Here is an 18,964-nt window from a genome sequence, read left to right on the forward strand (position 1 = left end):
CGGGCAGCGCGCTCCTCTCTATTCACGTGTTAGGATGGTAGGAGGGAAAAACAGGGAGGCGGGGAGAGAGTGGGTGGGCGGAGCCCGGGAGACGGCCGTCCCGCTCGTGGCAACGGGACAAACAATGCAAAGCGTGATAGTCCCGCTGTATCCGGGACGGTTGGGAGGTATGGAAGATGTAGCAGATATGACAGCTGCCTTATTAAGTTTGCACTCTGTTAACATTTCCTTTGCAGATATTGCACATGAGAATTCAGCACATAGAAGTGGTTTATATATGCACAAAGTTATGTACCGGTTGTGTTCTGCTATTAGGAGGTTGTTAAGAGTTAATGAAGCAGCCATGATTTCCATATATGTCATACAGATCACCTGGTAAGACCACATAACCTGTCTCTGGGTTTAGCAGGGAAGGAGACATTTGTCTGTGTGTGAGTTGATCTGGAGAAGCTAAGGGGGAAGGTAAAGGAGCAGCCATAGCTCCTATAGCTATCAAAACACAGAGTCTCAGCTGCAGATAATTATGTGGTTAGGATTGTGTATACCAGCAGACAGAGAAGCAAGAATTACTGCATCTGATGTATAACCACATGACCTGGAAAGCAATTGATTGCTGAATAGGAATTGAGCCTGTGTGCAAGCATCGTTCATCTGAATGTACCTATGTCAACTTACAGCAAATAAATGTTGTTGTTTTTTTTTTTTTTTCTTTCTACTGCTCCACTGGCTTCCCTGTTTTCTGGACTAATCGGAGTGCACCACATTACACCACACTGCCAGAAACCCTCTTTTCTTTTTGGTGTTTTTTTTTTTTTGTCACTGCCATGGTGGCGTGGTAACTACTGCAAACCATATGGTCCATGATAACTATGGATTTGGAAGGGACAAAGCATGAACGGAATACAGACAGTGATGTTTATAAAGGTAATGTCGTAAAAAATATCAGTATGCAATAAACATTTCCCATCACAATCCCTGACGAAGGTACGCCGAAACACGTGTAGGGTCGGAGGCGGCCTACACACAGACTTACTGATGGCTTCAGGTATAATTGCTCTTGTCTAATTCTGGTTGCATTCCTTGGTGCTTGTTATTTACAAAATCATGTTGTTTATTTAAATTATTAATGAAGAATAATATTATCCCCAGTGACATGCTGTAGTTTTTTCTTGTGGGTGGGTGCATGCTGATATTTATCACCATGTTTGATCACTTTAATGTATTTCATGACTGATTACTTATAGCACCTCCTGTGCTCTTTATTATATTTTGTCTAATTGAGATGCATATGCACTTTATGATTTGCAAATTTTGCACAGATATTCATGGTGATTTTTTTCGCCTGTGCCCATCCATTTGAATTTCTCCACTCTGCCATATGGTGGCTGTGTATCTGTAATTGCACCTAATGCACTTTAATTGAAGTTACATTTTACTATTAGCATTCAGTACTGTGTTTTTAGGCCCTCCTGTTTCTTCCCATTTCCTTGCATATTTATGTTGTTGTTTTTAATAAATTGTTAATAAAGAAATATCTATTTTACGATATATCGCTTTGGCTATTTTCTATGAATCTGTTTTTGTTCATCTGAATGTACCTATGTCAACTTAAAGCAAGTAAATGTTTTGGGTTTTTTTCTTTCTACTGCTCCACTGGCTTCCCTGTTTTCTGTAATAATCGGAGTGCACCACATTACACCACACTGCCAGAAACCCTTTTCTTTTTGGTGTTTTTTTTGTTTTTTTGTTTTTTTTTTTTTGTCACTGCCATGGTGGTGTGGTAACTACTGCAAACCACATGGTCCATGGTACATGATAACTGCGGATTTGGAAGGGACATAAAGCATGAACGGCATACAGACAGTGATGTTTATAAAGGTAATGTCGTAAAAAACAGTATGCAATAAACATGTGCAAGATTTTTTTGTATTGATTTACTGAGAAATATCTCCATCTGAAATCACACAATGCTTTTAGTTTGCTAATACCAGATATGTCCGTCCTATCATACACAGACATAGAGGATGTTAATTGTACAATCGTCCTGACAATGAATAATGGAATCACCTGGAAAGGCTTGCAGAGGGAGGTGCGCTTCTGTGTGATGACCACTGCATACAAGAACAGCATCAAAAATGGCTGACTCCTGTTTACCGTCCTTTTCAGTGATAACCTCCCATTGCCCACTTTTAGCAAAGTCTGGTCGCTTCTTGACACTACAAACTGAGGTCTGAAATAAAAAGGTATTATTTTAAGTATTGCACTTAAACCTCTACATTTTTTTTTTTACCAGGGCAACTGATCTAGGCTTGTGTCTAAACATCATAATAAGGGCAGATGACCTTCTTGTAGCCCCTTTGGCATGAAGAAAACATGCCCCAACAGCTGCCAATCCACCCAAGGTAGGACCCTTGAGATATAGCTTAACATGAGTAAATGGATCTTGTATACTACTGCTTACAATCAGTAAAGTCTAAGGGTACTTTCACACTTGCGTTGTTTTCATTCAGTAGCAATCCGCCGTTTTGGAAAACAGCGGAATCCGTTAACGGATTCCGCTGTTTCCCATAGACTTGTATGGATGACGGATTGTGCCAAAACTACCTGCGTTGCTTCCACTGGCCGACGCTGCATTGCTTCCGCCGAGCGGAAGGAACGCAGCATGTAACATTAATTGCTTGCGTTAAAATGACGCAACGGCGGATTCCGTTACATCCGTCAATAGTTATAATGGATCCCTATGGTGGCGGATTCCGTTGCAAAGTGCTTTACAATGGAATCCGCCGTTGGATTCCGCTAATTTCTACTGAGCATGCCCAGAATGAAATAAATTGAGAGAAAAAAAAAAAACTGAGCCGACGCATTCCATTAGACGGACGCCTAACGGGCTCAAAACGGATGCAACGGGTCCGTTATTTCACAGGAATCAGCTAACTGATTCCTGTGAAATAATGGACCTGTTGCATCCGTTGACAACACAAAAATAACGGGTGCGTCAAAACAACGCAGCAACGGACCCAGCGGATTCAACCGAACGCAAGTGTGAAACTAGCCTTCGTAATCTCATATATCATCCACAATGGCCGCTTGTATAGACAGTTTACGTCCATCATAAATGATGAACATCGCTGAAAAACAAATGTTAACCACACTCCAAATATGAGAACTTTGGACTATATTGACTCATAATATTTAATGGGTCATTCAGATTCTGTCTCACTCCTGTTTCTCTGGGATTTAGAAACAAGTCCCTGATGGAAACGCCAAAGAACATAGAAATGTAATGTGAAACTCCAGTGATGTTATAGTAATTTCTCTATAAAGACATCTAGATCAGAGGTGGTTAATATGATTCATTATGGAGCTCTCCCGTATTGCACGATCCTTGACCATATCAGAGAGCCACATAATATATCCATCAAAGTCTATAATAAAGCATTGATATACAGGGTGGGCCATTTATAGGGATACACCTGAATAAAATGGGAATGGTTGGTGATATCAACTTCCTGTTTGTGGCTAATTAATATATGGGGGGGGGGGGAAACGTTTCAAGGTTGGGCGGCCATTTTGAAGTCGGCCATTTTGGATACAACTTTATTTTTTCCAATGACTTGCATTGGCAAAGCTCGGTCGTTTTACGTGACCATACGCAGAATTCAGCTGAGGAAAAACTCCCAGTTAAGCATTGACTCACTGATTAACATTGGTGTGAGGGCAATCCGATTTTTTTTTTATATCATTGCACTTGGCATATTCAAACGCAGATATGAGCAAACCCTAAAGGCATGCTGACTTTGCTTCATTGCTGAATTACGGTATGTCTGTACAATTTTTTTTTTTTAAGTGGGCAAAAACAATGAGGTTTTCAATCAAAAACTTCTTCAGGACATACCGGAGATTTTAAAACATTTTGTTTACATTTCATGAAGCATTTTGCACATTTTTGGCATGTCAGTATTTTTTAATGGCTTTCAGATTGTGATGTTTATTAGGTAGTGAATATCTTATTTTCTTTTTTCCTTTTAGCAAAAATGCTGAAAAGATAATCATAAAAACAAACCAAGCGTCTTTCAGGTGTTTTTTTTTTTTTAGGCTTCTCATTGACTTCTATTGTAAAGCATGAAACGTCAACCAAACGGAAAACACCTGAAGAGTCAGTACAGTTTTTTTCCACTTGGCGTTTTTAGAAACTTGAAGCAGTTAAAAAAATTGTCAAAAGACTAAACATGTGAACAGCATGAAATTATTTGGAAGATTATTTGAAAAATTGTGAGCACATTTATTACGCATTTTTTGGAGTGGAGCCAGTACAAACCCCCTTGAAAAAATGTTGTGTGACCCTACATTATGATCAAATCTGTTGTGAAAGAACTCTACTATATTGCCTTATCCTAATATTGCCTTTGTACATAATTGTGAGAACCTTTTTAGGGTGCCAAAGTTACTTTTGTTAATCAGTACGATCAGCACATCTTACCTTAAAGCGGATATATTGAGTCAGCTGGAAATGTTCAGCATAAAGTCTGAAATATTGAAAAATTTTAGAATTGTGCATAAAATTTGGATAATCATCTGGAATAGGGAAATCGCTGAAACACATCATCTCTTTGGAAGTGTTAATAATGACAGATTTATATATACTCGCTCTGCCCGCCTCAGGATTTTCCTGAATAAACAAGAAGTACAGAAGAAGATATTACATCAATTCTGCTGGAAAAGGACAGTTAGAAATAATTCACATAATATTCATAACGAACATTGAATCTCCATAGTCCACCGATGTCGTCAGTTCTCTCAAAACAGGTGGGATCTAGACCCTCCTCCAAACAGCTCTTAATAGCTACCAGACCACTGGCTCCAGCTCCGATCACAGCAACTTTTTTCCCCATGGTAGTGACCTACAAAATAGATGGAAACTAACATTAATTGTAGAACAAGGGAGGGTCCGGCACAAGTCTTCATAAAATCCGTCTCTATTAAGAAACTAGCTGTAGTAACGCCCGGGATAGTAACTGTCTCTCTGCCTCTCTCCTAGTATCCCTGTCTGTCTGTCTCTGTCTGTCTCTGTGTCTGCCTCTGTCTGTGATGCCCTGGACTATTCAGGTCGTCACAGGGTACTGCACAAACTGCCCTTCCCATGCAGTATTCAAATCCCTCATAGTTCTGAGTCCCCATCTTACAGTGCTGCCTCCAACAGCAAATCAAATCCTAGATACACCCTGCACCACACCCACCAGGCACACCAGTGGACGGATAAGCGGAATAGGATCGCCCACCTAGGGGTCAGGTAGGAGAGGTGAGGAGTGTAGAAGAGAAGTAGGAAAAGAGAAGTGTGGTAGCCCTCGAGCTGAGAGGAGCTCTGAGGAAGCTGGGAGTAATGGCTCCCAGGGGAAGCTGACTAGGTTCCAGATGGTGGTCTGGACCTAGAGGAGTCGGACCCCCGGTCGCAGGGGATTGAGGCTAGGTGCCTGGGACCTGTCAAAGAGGGTGGTGAGCAGCCTGGTCCTATCACCAGTCTGAGACCGAAGGCACGGCGTGGTACACGGACCCTAGGTCGGGGAGAAGCTTCAGGCAACCCGGCAATTAACCTGCGGAGAACGGAGCCTTTATGGACTGTTCCCACCAGCTCTAGAATTGGAGCATTAGTGCAACGAGGGGGATAGGGCTATCCAAACAAGCAGCCCACTGAAATCCCAAGCATGAGCCCAGAGAGCAGGCTCCCTCACTTAGCCCCAGTGGGGAACGGTGCCCGGCAAGTTTCAAACTACTGGGCCACTACAGAGAATCTCAACTTTGTGCCAGGAGGCAGGTCACGGATCACCAGGCAGCACTGCAGGGGATGGGACCCAGACAAGCTCCCCTATGAGAGGCAGCGGCACCCAGAGACTTGGTTTCCCCGGTTGTCAGCGTCTGCTTATTTGCTGAGTGAGTACTTGAGTGACCCCCCCCCCCCCCCTTCTTTTCATCCCGTAGCATCATCCAGAGTCCTGGGGCATGCCATTACCCGAGGAGGGGAACGACACATTGCTGCCCCACTTCATCACCCTGGGTACTCCCAACGTCAGCGGCGGTACTCCCAGCTACCGCACACCATGGTTCGTGTCATGAACTATAACTCGCCTGTAAATACCCCACTTCACTTTAGAGTGTGGCCCCTAGGCCCTCAGGTCCGGGAGACCCTCGAGCCATGAACGGACACTACCCCCGGATCCGAGCGGTTCGATCCGCTGCTGGGGCGGCACATGTCTGTCTCTGTCTGTCTCTTTCCCTGTCTGTGTGTCTGTCTCTATCCATGTGTGTCTCTGTCCCTATCCATGTCTATCTCTCTGTCTGTCTCTATCTCTGTGTCTGTTTGTTTTTCTCTATCTGTGTCTGTATGTCTCTCTCTAGCTTTGTGTCTCTTTTCCCGTCTGTCTCTTTCCCTGTCTTTTTCCTTCTTTGTCTCTTTCCCAGTCTCTTTCCCTGTCTGTCTGTGTCTGTCTCTTTGACTGTCTGTCTCTTACTCTGTCTGTGTCTATGTCTGTCTGTCTCTTTCTGTCTCTCTCTATCCGTCTCTCCACCGACATCTTATTGCCTCACACATAAACTTCTCATACTAACAATTTATTTTATTCCTATAGCAACCAATCACAGGTGCTATTAATAAATAAGGGGGTCTTTATTATATCTAATATGTATATATCATGTGACTATAATGGTGTCCCATTGCAATGTTTATTTTGTTGTCTGTATAGAATATACAAAATTGATTTACAATTTATTATTGCTATTTAATGATCAATGCATTATCCTTTGTATTTGTACACATTTTGTAAAGCCTTTACGGGTATTATACTGCAACAGTTTGGTACTAATTTCCCCTTCATTTGGGATTATTTGATTATACCACCTGTGTCATTCATCCCCTAAAGGTTAAAAGTGAGCCTTTATGAAACATAAGCTATATGCTCTGACAAAGGACATCTTGTCTGAAACTCGTTGCATTTCTAATTGCTCTTACTATTTTGGATCATGTCCTGTACTTTGGATTTTAATTTTTGGAATAAAATAAATTGATTTTATGCATTTGGAAGCTGGAGATCTTTTCTGTTTCATGTGTCTGTCTGTCTCTTTCTGTCTCTCTCTATCCGTCTCTCCATCTTATTACCTCACACATAAACTTCTTATACTAACAATTTATTTTATTCCTATAGCAACCAATCACACCTGCTATTAATAACCTATAGCTCTCAGCTCCATTTACTTTAATGGAGGCAGTTTTTTGGAGAGTAACTGTAAAGCGTGGGGTTAAATTTTCTGGTCAAAACATAGTCTATGACATTCCCTGAGTCACATGGGGTGTCTGTGCAAAATTTCATGATTGTAAATGCGACGGTGCGGATTCCTTTAGCGGACATACAGACACACACACACACTCAGCTTTATATATTAGATTTATAAAAATAGGGTTTTCATTCCATAAAAACAGGAAAACAATAATAGGAGAAAAATCCTTAACCCACAAACACGTTTCAGATTTTCAAATCCTTATTCATTGTACGGATTTGAAAATCCAATACGCCTTTTTGGGTGAAGGATTTTCTTCCTATTATTGCATTTTCCTGTTTTTATGGAATGAAAGCCCTATTTTTATACATTTCTAAATAAAGACGGATTTTATGGAGACTGGTGCCGGACCCTCCCATTTTCTATTTATCCTCAGTATTGCTGCTATCCGTTGCACGGTTCCACGATGGATGGGTGAGCTGGACTTTCTCTCTATTTTACTTATAACATTAATTGTATCCAATAGTTTTCTAGTTTTAACATCACCTACTAGTAAATTACAACTACAAGTGTCCTACGTGTAGAATGTAATATCATATGGTATTTCAATCAATAAATAACTAACACCACAACTGCCCGGGTTTGGGTAAGATCCCCATGACAAAAATGAAGTGACAAAATATATAGAGATAAGTGAACCTGAGGTTCAGTGTTCTTAATAAACACAGACTTTACAAAAAAAAACAGAGTTCGGGCACTTTACGCATCCAAACCACTAACGCGAGCATCGCTGTGCTTGGGTACGTTCGGTGCCCAGTGGGAGCCAGTTGTAGTGTTTGATCGGCTTGTACTGGGAGTAACTACACCGTGATCGGATGTAGTGCGCACCAAAAAAAAAAAAAAAAGGAAAAACCCCACCCTCCTGCCCTTGGAAGTGATCTGTTTGTATCTGGCTGCATGTAGATGGAGACCCGAACTGACCAACAGTTACTTGCATTGGGACCTGGACTTGACCTGAATCCCAATGTGAACTTTATCCAAAGTCCAGCTGCACCCACCGAAACCGAACTTCCACAGGTTCGCTCATCTCTACAAGTATACAATTAAAATCAATAAATATAATAAATATAAAAACATAATCAATGCCTCTTGTGAGGGACACAAAAAAGCCATGGTGATATATGTATATCAATAAATGAGGGTGGTCTACAATACTAGTATAGCACATAGAACACATATCCAAAGCAAAACCCCCAAAGCAATCCACCCTAATATAAAGTGTATCTGGAAAGCCGTCAGAAGTACATACAACTAGATTTCACCAGTGTGCAGTAAAATCAGACAGATTGTACCTTTAAATGACACTGTGCCAGCACAATATTAGACTTTGTGTACCTCCACCCCGGCAGGTGTTTTGCCCAGCTTCTTCTCACCCAATAAACAAGTTTTGCTTGTACTTTGGCAGCTTGTTTACACAGAAAATCTGGTAATAAACACTCTTTTTGTAATGTTTATTCAGTATAATTTTTCAGTGTAAATGTAGCTTACATAACTGATGTGTTACAAGGAAAATTATATTTGCAAAAAGTATTTAAAATTTATTTATGGCTATGCATGAATTATTAGCACTGTGCCGCCCTGGCAGCGGTCAAACCGCTCGGATCCGGGGGTGGTTACTCATGGCTCGAGGGTTTCCGGACCCAGGGGTCAGGGGCCACTCTAAAATGTAATGGGGGATTATTTACAGGGGGTAGATAGTTCACGACGCCAACCGTGGTGTGCGGTAACGGAAAGTACCGCCGCTGTCAATGGGATTACCCGGGGTGATGGAATGGGGGGCAGCCAGATGACGTTTTCCCTCCACAGGTAGGGAAGGCCCCAGGATTCTGGATGGTGGGATGCAGGGGGAGCGCAGGCTCACTGAAAGCAGGGGATGATCATGTACTCACTCAGATGAAAAGCAGACTCTGACAACGAGGTAAACCAAGTCTCTGGGTGCCGCTGCCCTCTTGGGGGAGCCTGTCCGGGTATCCGTCCCCTACAGTACTGCCTGATGGTCCGGAGCCTGCCTCCGTGCACAAAATTTTAGAAGTGTCCAAGTGGCCTGTAAGCATAAAGCTGCCCGGGCCCCGCTCCCCATTTTTAGAGTAAAGGAGCTGTGCTCTCAAGAGCTCGCGCTTGGGATTTCTGTGGGCTGCTTAGGTTGGAAAGCCCTATCCCCCTCGTTGCACTAGTGGCCCTGATCGCTGAGCTTCGTGCGGAGAGTCCATAAAGTCTCTATCCTTCGCAGGTTAATTGCCAGGTTGCTTGAAGCTACTCCCCAACCTAGGGTACAGTACCCCGCCGTGCTTTTGGTCCCAGACCACCTATTGTACTTGAGCTACCGACCGTCCTCCAAGACTAAGCCCAGGCACCCAGTCCCAACATCCCGCGACCGGGTCTCCGACTCCTCCGGGTCCAGACCACCGTCTGCAACCCAATCTTATACTCCCTTGCATCCACACGCTCCCCTCTAGCTCCTCACTGCTCGAGGGCTACCACTGCACTGATTTGTCACCTCCCACCAGTCTGCCTGACCCCTAGGTGGCGGCCCTATTCCAGCTTAGCAGTCCACTGGTGTGCCTGACAGGGTGTGGTGCGAGGTGTGATTGGGATTTTTGGATGCTGATGGAGGCAGTACTGTAAACTAGGACCCCAGAACCAAGAGGGGTTGAGTCCTGCACTAAGATTAAAGAGCGTGGAGTCCCCTGTGATGCCCTGACTAGTCCAGGGGCGTAACAGCACCATCACACCAGAGAGAGTACTTGCTTTGACTGTGCTGCCTTTTTCAATGAATCTATCCTCATATTCTGTTGTATTCCGATTAGAACATCATTGCATTGACTAAAACATCTCTTAAAAGTGGTTGTCAAGTGAAAAAAACAGTTATTGCACATCCTGTGGATAGGTGAAAACTTGTTATCCTTGTGGTTCTGAGTGCTAGGACCCAACTGTTTGTCAGAATGGAGATTTTCTGAGCACAGGAGGCATGTTAGAATGGAGTGTCAGTGCCCATGCTCAATCACTGCTACATTCATTCCCAATGGGGCCTCTGAGCACTGCACTCAGCCCTTTCGTAGAAAATGAATGGAACAGCAGTCAGGCATCCATAGAAGTGTCCCATTGGGAATAAAAGATACCCATTCTGATGATACATGTGGGTTCCAGCAGTCAGACCCCAACCGATCAGAACGTTCTCACTTATCCAATGATTAGGTGATAATTTGTTTCAGATAGTGTCATGGTGAAAAGGGAGAAATCAGAGGCCTCTAGATTGGCCCTCAGGCTAGGGGACCCTAGCTATCCCTGATCTCAAAGTTACCTCTGAACTTGAGGATGTCTGAGCTGCCTTCATGGCCCTGATCCTGACCAGACCTGATCTTATACCCATTCCCCCAACCCCTGGGGTGGACCGGAGCATGACTGATAAAGCCAACAGAAATAGACAAACGGGAAACCAAAACTATCTCACGGGACACACAACTAGAGGCAAAAGGCAATAAAAGCTTAGGAGGAAAACAAGAGCAGGGAAGAAACAACAAGACAATGGGAAAACTCAAACAACAACTCCAAGCACAAAGCAATGTAATCACCAGTAGGACTGGGACACAACAGCACATAGAAAAAAACAGCAATAAACTATAATGAGCATGATAGGACAGATTCCACCATCTTAAATAGGAAAGGAGCCAATGTGATAGGCTTCCAACAACATGTGATCCCAGAAGTAACAAGCAGGCAGGCAGAGGTTAACTCTTGCTAGCCTGATCATGAATAAGCCCATAGCTGGTCGATACCCAAACCTGCCTGTTTAGCTCAGAAACACCAGAGAAACCATAGGGTGAAGTGTCAGGATCTGTAATGTGAACAGCGTCTGATGCTGCCATGACAATCAGTGAGTTTTGTGCAAAACTCCTAGTGTCTCCCCTTTAACAATTGATGGCTTGCTAGAATTACATTAGTGATACATTTACTAGTGCAGAGTTCTTAGTAACAATTATGAGTTGACCCTGCTCGAGCACAACCTTCCGGGAAGTGCCACATACCTTTATACATTGGTGCACACATCGTAACATGCTGCCTCTTCTCTGCAGACCCAAACATACTTATTTAATAAGGAAAATAGGGCATCCAATCCTTATCTATATATATATATATATATATATATATATATATATATATATATATATATATATATATATATATATATATATAATTGCCTTATTCTGTCTGTCTGTCTGTCTGTCTATCTTACTCCAAAATGACGTCATTACAGTGACAACCGTCGCCACAGCGCGGGCACTAAAGAGCCTGCGACCAACGGCTCATGTAAGTGAACAGCACGAACAGTACGACAATGCCCGATACCTTTCCCCGAACTCACACGGAGCCCCGACTCCCAGGTGACTGCTGCAGCCCACACCAGCAACCCAGCCGAGACATACCCTTGCGTTGCTGGGATCGTGCCAGGAGACGGCGTACGCTGGTAACCATGGTACACATCGGGTAACTAAGCAAAGCACTTTTCATAGTTACCCGATTGTGTACCATGGTTACCAGCGTAACTTGGAAACACCCCTCCCCCCCCGCATGTCTACACTTAACACACACACACGCGAATAGTCACCTGTCCCCAGCCATGCAGTCCCCGGCACTGACGTCCTCAGCGCCATGGTCCCGCTCGGCTCCACCTCCCCCTGCACTCCGCATGTATACACTGAACACACACCCCGGCACTACTGCACCCATGATACACACACACACACACCCTGCACTACTGTACCCATGATCCCCGCACACATGCAGGCACTACCGCTCCCATCATCATCCCCGCACACACCCCGGCACTACCTGAGTGAAGTCTCTGGTGACAGCGCGGCTCACTTCAGTTGCTGCGTGAAGCTGACACAGAGCGGTCGTGTTCTACGGCGCTCTCTGTCAGCTTCATGTAGCAGAGCTGAAAGCGTCGTGTGGATTACGTCGAACCTAGATGGGTGTTTGGGGATGAATAAAGTGGTAAATGAGGGGGTTTTTTTGTCTTTTATTCCAAATAAAGGATTTTTCATTGTGTATGGGGTTTTTTTCCTGTCACTTACAGGTTAATCATGGAAGGTATCTCGGGGAGACGCCTGCCATGATTAACCTAGGACTTAGTGGCAGCTATATACTGCCAATTAACTCCTTATTACCCCGATTGCCACCGCACCAGGGCAATTTGGGATGAGCCGGGTAGAGTCCCGGGACTGTCGCATCTAATGGATGCGGCAATTCCGAGCGGCTTCTGGCTGATATTGTTAGGGTGGTGGTCTCCCCATAACGTGGAGCTCCCCATCCTGACAATACCAGCCTTCAACCGTGTGGCTTTATCTTGGCTGGTATCAAAATTGGGGGGGACAGCACGTCGGTTTATTTTATTTATTTATTGTACCGCACGATATAGACCCGCCCACCGGTGGCTGTGATTGGTTGCAGTGAGACAGCTGTCACTCAGCGTGGGGGTTGGTCTGACTGCAACCAATCATAGGCGCCGGTGGGTGGGGGAAGCAGGGAATAAGAGATTGAATAATGAGCGGCGGGCATTTTCAAAAGCAGGAGAAGCCGCCAGAGGAGTGTGACAGCTGTGCAGCGCCGCACCGGTTATCGGTGAGTATGAGAGAGACGGGGGAGGGCGGGATATAGAATGTGACGGGATCCGTCAGCGGATTCCGCCACTTTGGGGGCGGATTCCGCCGCAATGCACTAAGTGGCGGAATCCGCCCCCATAGACAATCATTAGAAATCTTGGCAGATTCAAACGGAATCCATTAAGGTGCGATATTTTAACGACCCAAAAAACGCTACATGCAGCGTTCCCTCTGCCCGACGCTGCGTCAAATTAACGACGCAGCATCGGGCAGCGGATGCAACGCAGACACTTGCGTTACAGTGCGTCGTCAATACAAGTCTATGGAGAATAGCGCAGTGCATTAACGGACTGCGCTATTCTCCATAGCGCCGGATTGTGCTGAACGCAAGTGTGAAAGCGCCCGAACACACACACACACACACACACACACACACACACACAACTGGATAGTTACCTGTCCCCAGCCATGCAGTCCCCGCCACTGACATCCTCAGCGCCATGGCCCACCCACCCTGCACTCCGCCCCCCGCACACATTACCCCGCAGGGTGGGGGCACATGTTAGGATGGTGGCTGCACCATCATGGGGGCACATACCAGTGTTGGGCCACATCACAGCATCAGCATATTTTTACTTAACTTTACACTGCTCATGGCCTTCTTTCATTACAAGTCATGGACATCATTAAACATTAGACTCAGCCTAAAAATGACAAACAGAAGGAACAGTTTTAATAGCTATGTGCACACTAGAAAAAGGATTTTTCTTAAGAAATTTCTTAAGAAAATGTCTTGAGAGTGAAGGATTAGCGCACCTGCGTTAAAAAACGCACCAAAAACGCACCTGTGTTTTTACCGCGATTTGGTGCATTTTTGGTGAGTTTTTACCGCTGGTTGCTCCCTGCGTTATTGTGCCATTATCTATGGAAACTAACGCAGTTAGCTGCAGAAAAGAAGTGACTGCGCATTCTTTTTCTTAAGAAAATCTACAGAAAGAATTTTCTTAAGAAAAAAAAAAACGCAGTGTGCGCACAGCTAATTTTTTTTTTGCCATAGGTTTGGCTGGGGAATGTCTGCAGAAAGGTTACAAGAATTTCTGAAGAAATTTCTGCAGCAAAAACGCACCAAAAACGCAGTGTGTGAACATAGCCTAAAACCAATAAACAATTATAAGAATACTAAATTAAACCTAACCCATCCAGTCCATTCATTACCTTATTATTCAATCTGCTAACCTACATACACATTCGACTACCCGATACGTTAGAATCCGGCCACCTTCTAGTGTAGAAATGGTTATGCCACAGACTTAAGTAATAGGTAGTATCAGACTGAGCTGCCAAGGGCCCACCAGTTGCACTGGATCTGGGGGCCCACTGTTCAGCTAGCCTCATTCACACCTTTATCTGTGTTTCTATGTACCAATATGCTGCTTTTTTTCTGCACATAGTGAATAATGTAATGGAGTCAAATACTGCTCAAATTGGGGGGGGGGTAAGTAGCTCTCATCAGCACAGGGGCCCACCGGGGGATTCCCCTGCTCTCCTGTGGGCCAGTACGAGCCTTGTGGAGAACGCCAGCTGATGTATGGAGATTTATTTGGACGGGTAAATAAACATTACAACAAAATCTACAAATTCTACAAACAGTTGCATAGAAATGAACAAGGATACAAATATTATACAACATGGAAATGCATATACTAATTAAGACCAGAGACTACCGGATAGCCCTCAACCGCCCCGTGACTTCCTGCTTTAGGGTATGTGCGCACGTTGCTTTTTACCTGCTTTTTACCTTCTTTTTTGCGGCTTTTTCTTCTGCGCTGTTTAATGCCAAAATGGATGTGTTCTTCTATTCAAGCAAAGTCTATGGGAATTTGGGTTTCTTGTTCACACTATGTTGTTCAAAATGCTGCCTTTTTGTGGCAGAACTTTGGTCAAAAACTCAGCTTTGCAGTGCAAAACCCAAATGGCAAAAACAATTGACATGTTGCTTCTTTGAAAAGCTGAGTTTTTGACCAAAGTTCTGCCTCAAAAAGGCAGCATTTTGAACAACATAGTGTGAACAAGAAACCCAAATTCCCATAGACTTTGCTTGAATAGAAGAACACATCCATTTTGGCATTAAACAGCGCAGAAGAAAAAGCAGCAAAAAAGCAGGTAAAAAGCAGGTAAAAAGCAACGTGCGCACATACCCATAGAGAGGAATTCTGCTCACTCACAATATCCTCAATTACTTGCCTGATTTCAATAGTCTGAATGGTCGTGCTTCCTGCAAGTGCTGCCTGCAAGTGCTTCCTGCTTCTGTACAGCGAGGACGTCTCCTATTTAACCCTATACTGATCTGCACAGAATTCTTATTTTTATTTTTGCACAACGTGCTCTCAGCTTCCAGTCATTAAGCGGTTAAGAGAAAGTGACGAGCGAAAAAGGGAGTTTGTGTCCCCAGCCAGGCCAATGACAAGCAGGCAGTCTGCAGGGAGAGCCTCCTTTATTTCCCTTCTGTGGACGCTGAATATTATATAACCTTTCACATACAGAACAGCCATGCAGATAACTGTACGGCACTAAAGGCTTTATTACAGAGTAGTGATGGGTAAAATGCGATTTTTTGGTGAGCCGGCTCTTTTGGATCGGCTCACCAAAAAGAGTCGGCTCTTTTGGCTCCGAAAACGGCTCTTCATTTCCTATTACCTTTGGCTTTAAATTTGAAGCCTAATTCTGGTATGTTTTAACCCATGATTGTACCTTTTAGTAAAAATCTACACGTGCCAATTTATGACATAAAACAGAATAGTTTCCAGAATAACCAGATTTTATATTATTTGCTGTAAAAACTTTAACAAACACAATGTTTGATAAAAAAAAAAATGCAGAAATCAAACAAGTGCAATTCAATGAGCTCAACACTACTGGCAATTGTATGCAGAATGGGATGTGATGTGAGAGTGCTGCACTGCCTTGTATAGGACTAGTTCTGTGCATGAAGTTGGTCCCTCAGATTGGCACTGCGATCATGTAACAGGGGCTGCTGGGAGGTCATTCACCAGCAACAACAGAACCATTCCAAGCTGCACTAGCTAATGGTGCATTTACACAGTCGCTGCAGCCCCCGAGCCTGCGATCCAGTGATGCTCAATCCAGCATCGCGGATCATTTGTTCTCTTCCATTCAAGTGAATGGGAGAGAACAAGGGACGCACATTTACATCCGCTGTTTCTCCCTCGCTCAGCGAGGATTTACAAGCTGGCGGTAAATAACTATAATCAGGCTAAATCCAGATGTCAGTGTTCCTTTAATAAAGTGCCTGACTGCTGCTGCTTGTCACAGATTGGAGGGGGGCGGGGCTGTGAGTCAGTGCTATGTGCGGCAGCAGGAGGAGCATTCTCAGTCTCCTGGATAAGATCAGAGTGACTACTGCCGGGAGGGAGGGGCCGAGAGGGGTGGGGCAAGAGGGGAGGGGCGGGGCAAGAGGGGACTGACTGTGGAAGGGAACTGGCAAAGAGCCGTTTACATTTCAATTGGCTCCCTGCCAGGAGCCGACTCATATGATTCACTATGAAGAGCCGGCTCTTAGAGCCGGCTCGTTCAGGAGCTACCCATCACTATTACAGAGCAAATAATGGAGTTTGCTCTTTGAACAGTAAAACTTCACTTTCATGGTCATGTCAGACGCACAATAAACTTTCCTCTTATCCGTGACAGGTTCTCTATGACATATAACCTCATCTTTTTATATTTTCAAGGTGCTTTTTTAGCTAGTTTGCATTTTTTGTTTCTCTTTTTCTAAAACTGCTGTGTGCTCTTTGTGTAGTTTTTGGCATTTTTCTTCTGTAAAACCCCATTTTAAAACAACAAAAATACAACAGATGAGTAAAAGTAGTATACATACATAGCAATAACCTGTAATACAGAAATACTAAGAGCAAGATAAGATGATAATAGGCTGCATGTGTGTAAATCACACAGGGAAATTATAGGGAACACCACATAAAAATATATATATATATATATATATATATATATATATATATATATATATATATATATAGCAATGAAAGTACGAACAAGTCCTTAAAGCAATACGTTAAATTGGTTACTTTAGGCCATGTTCACACATTAAGTATTTGGTGCGTTTTTTAACTCAGTATTTGTAGCCAAAATCAGGAGTGGAACAATCAGAGGAAAAGTATAATAGAAACACGGGCACCACTTCTGCATTTATCACCCACTCCTGGTTTTGGCTACAAGTACTGAGGGAGAAAACTTACCAAATACTGAGGTAAAAACTCGCCAAATAGTGAGGTAAACCCCCCAAATACTGAGGTAAAAACTTTCCAAATATACGTTTGCATGTGGCCTTATTAGTATGACAAAAGAACCCTTTGGTCATGTGTACACGCTGAGTATTTGGCAACTTTTTACCTCAGTATTTGGCGACTTTTTACCTTAGTATTTGGAGAGTTTTTACCTCAGTATTTGGCCGGTTTTTACCTCAGTATTTGGCGACTTTTTATCTCAGTATTTGGAGAGTTTTTACCTCAGTATTTGGCGAGTTTTTACCTCAGTATTTGGCGACTTTTTATCTCAGTATTTGGAGAGTTTTTACCTCAGTATTTGGCCGTTTTTTACCTCAGTATTTGGCGAGTTTTTACCTCAGTATTTGGCGACTTTTTACCTCAGTATTTGGTGAGTTTTACCTCACTATTTGCGAGTTTTTACCTCAGTATTTGGTGAGTTTTACCTCCAGAATTTGTAGCCAAAATCAGGAGTGGAACAATCAGAGGAAAAGTATAATAAATACACAGGCACCACTTCTGTATTGTATGCAAAGTCATTTGGCTTACAAATACTGAGGTAAAAAACTCACCAAATACTGAAGTGTGAACATGGCCCAAGGCACCGGCTGACACAGAGATAAAAGGGCCCCTGTGCAAGAACAATATATGAACCATTAACAATCCAACAGCTCATCGTAATACACAAGTCCACCTGCTTCGGAGGTGGATGTGGCCCCCTTACCTCTTGGGCCCCTGTGCGGCCGCAGCAATGATATAGCCTTAGACCGATATACACACATAGAAAAATGTTAGAAAAAGGATTACCTGTAATTTTTTAAAATATAAAAACAAAAAAATATGAAAAATATGAGAAGCGGATGTGACTATAACAGGGTTTTACCATAAACAACTGTTATGACTGATGGGTTCAGGTGGTTATAGGTTATAAGCTTTTAGTCTAGGAAAATACCCTTAAAGTATATATAATTTTCCCTAATTCATAAACAAAATACTGCCAATAGCTAGAAGATGTAGTAAATAAAATAAACAAAAACACAGCAGCAAAAAGGCCAGCAATTACAGCATACTGGAAAGCAACCACAACACAGAATTAGAAACTGATCCATTGTATAAATAAGAATTTGTCACTTGTAAGTTCCCAGCCAGCTCCTTACTTACCAGATGAGAAGTTATGATTTTCTGCCTGTTATGTCATAGATACAGTGATCAGAGTCTTATATAGGGTAACATTTCCTCGCCGGCTAAAGTCTAACACAAACATCACTCCCCGGCCGACACTATCTGGTTCCTTATCTGGGGCAGGATATCATAGAGCTATTTTTAATATTGGGTTCAAGTAAGTGAACCCAATTATCGATCCTAGATCCAATGGTGCAGTGAGGATAGCACTTATGCTTTATAGGGTTTACCAGAAAACAGGAGGACAAATGTTATACAAAAGATAGAGTATGCTAGCTCACTGTGTGAATAGGTGCTCAGAAGAAAAGTGATATAATACCAGTAAAAGACATTCTTCGGCACTCTTAAGAGATACGTTTGTGTTAATGGTTTAGTTCTATTACTTGCATATATTGTTCAAGCCCATATGTAGTCCAAAAAGATTTTTATTTTTTATTTTTCAATAATAAATTCTTGAAATATGTGAGCTATTCCTGCAAACAATTTTTTGTGAGTTTTTTGGGGAAAACAATGCAGTGACACATTTGGCCTTTCTTGGCATTTGTCCAG

At 43.2% G+C, this 18,964-nt stretch overlaps 1 protein-coding gene across 2 annotated transcripts in view; it reads right to left on the bottom strand.

Annotated features, from left to right (window-relative positions):
• The window catches only part of LOC142250142 (flavin-containing monooxygenase 5-like), a 62,413-nt gene extending 43,947 nt beyond the window's left edge, over positions 1-18,466 (bottom strand). Inside the window, exons 1-4 of one of the 2 annotated variants that reach the window (XM_075322260.1) lie at positions 18,395-18,466; positions 4,761-4,901; positions 4,481-4,669; positions 2,068-2,230 (exon numbers count right to left, since the gene is read on the bottom strand). In XM_075322260.1, the coding sequence (XP_075178375.1) occupies positions 2,068-2,230; positions 4,481-4,669; positions 4,761-4,892 (484 nt within the window). In that variant the 5' untranslated portion in view covers positions 4,893-4,901; positions 18,395-18,466. Of the gene's footprint in view, positions 1-2,067; positions 2,231-4,480; positions 4,670-4,760; positions 4,902-15,176; positions 15,279-18,394 lie in introns of those variants that run through there. The other variant, XM_075322259.1, reaches the window with a different exon arrangement.
• Between the last annotated feature and the right edge of the window lie 498 nt (positions 18,467-18,964).

This window comes from Anomaloglossus baeobatrachus, chromosome 8, assembly GCF_048569485.1.
Source record: "Anomaloglossus baeobatrachus isolate aAnoBae1 chromosome 8, aAnoBae1.hap1, whole genome shotgun sequence".
In the NCBI taxonomy this organism is placed as follows: Eukaryota; Metazoa; Chordata; class Amphibia; order Anura; family Aromobatidae; genus Anomaloglossus; species Anomaloglossus baeobatrachus.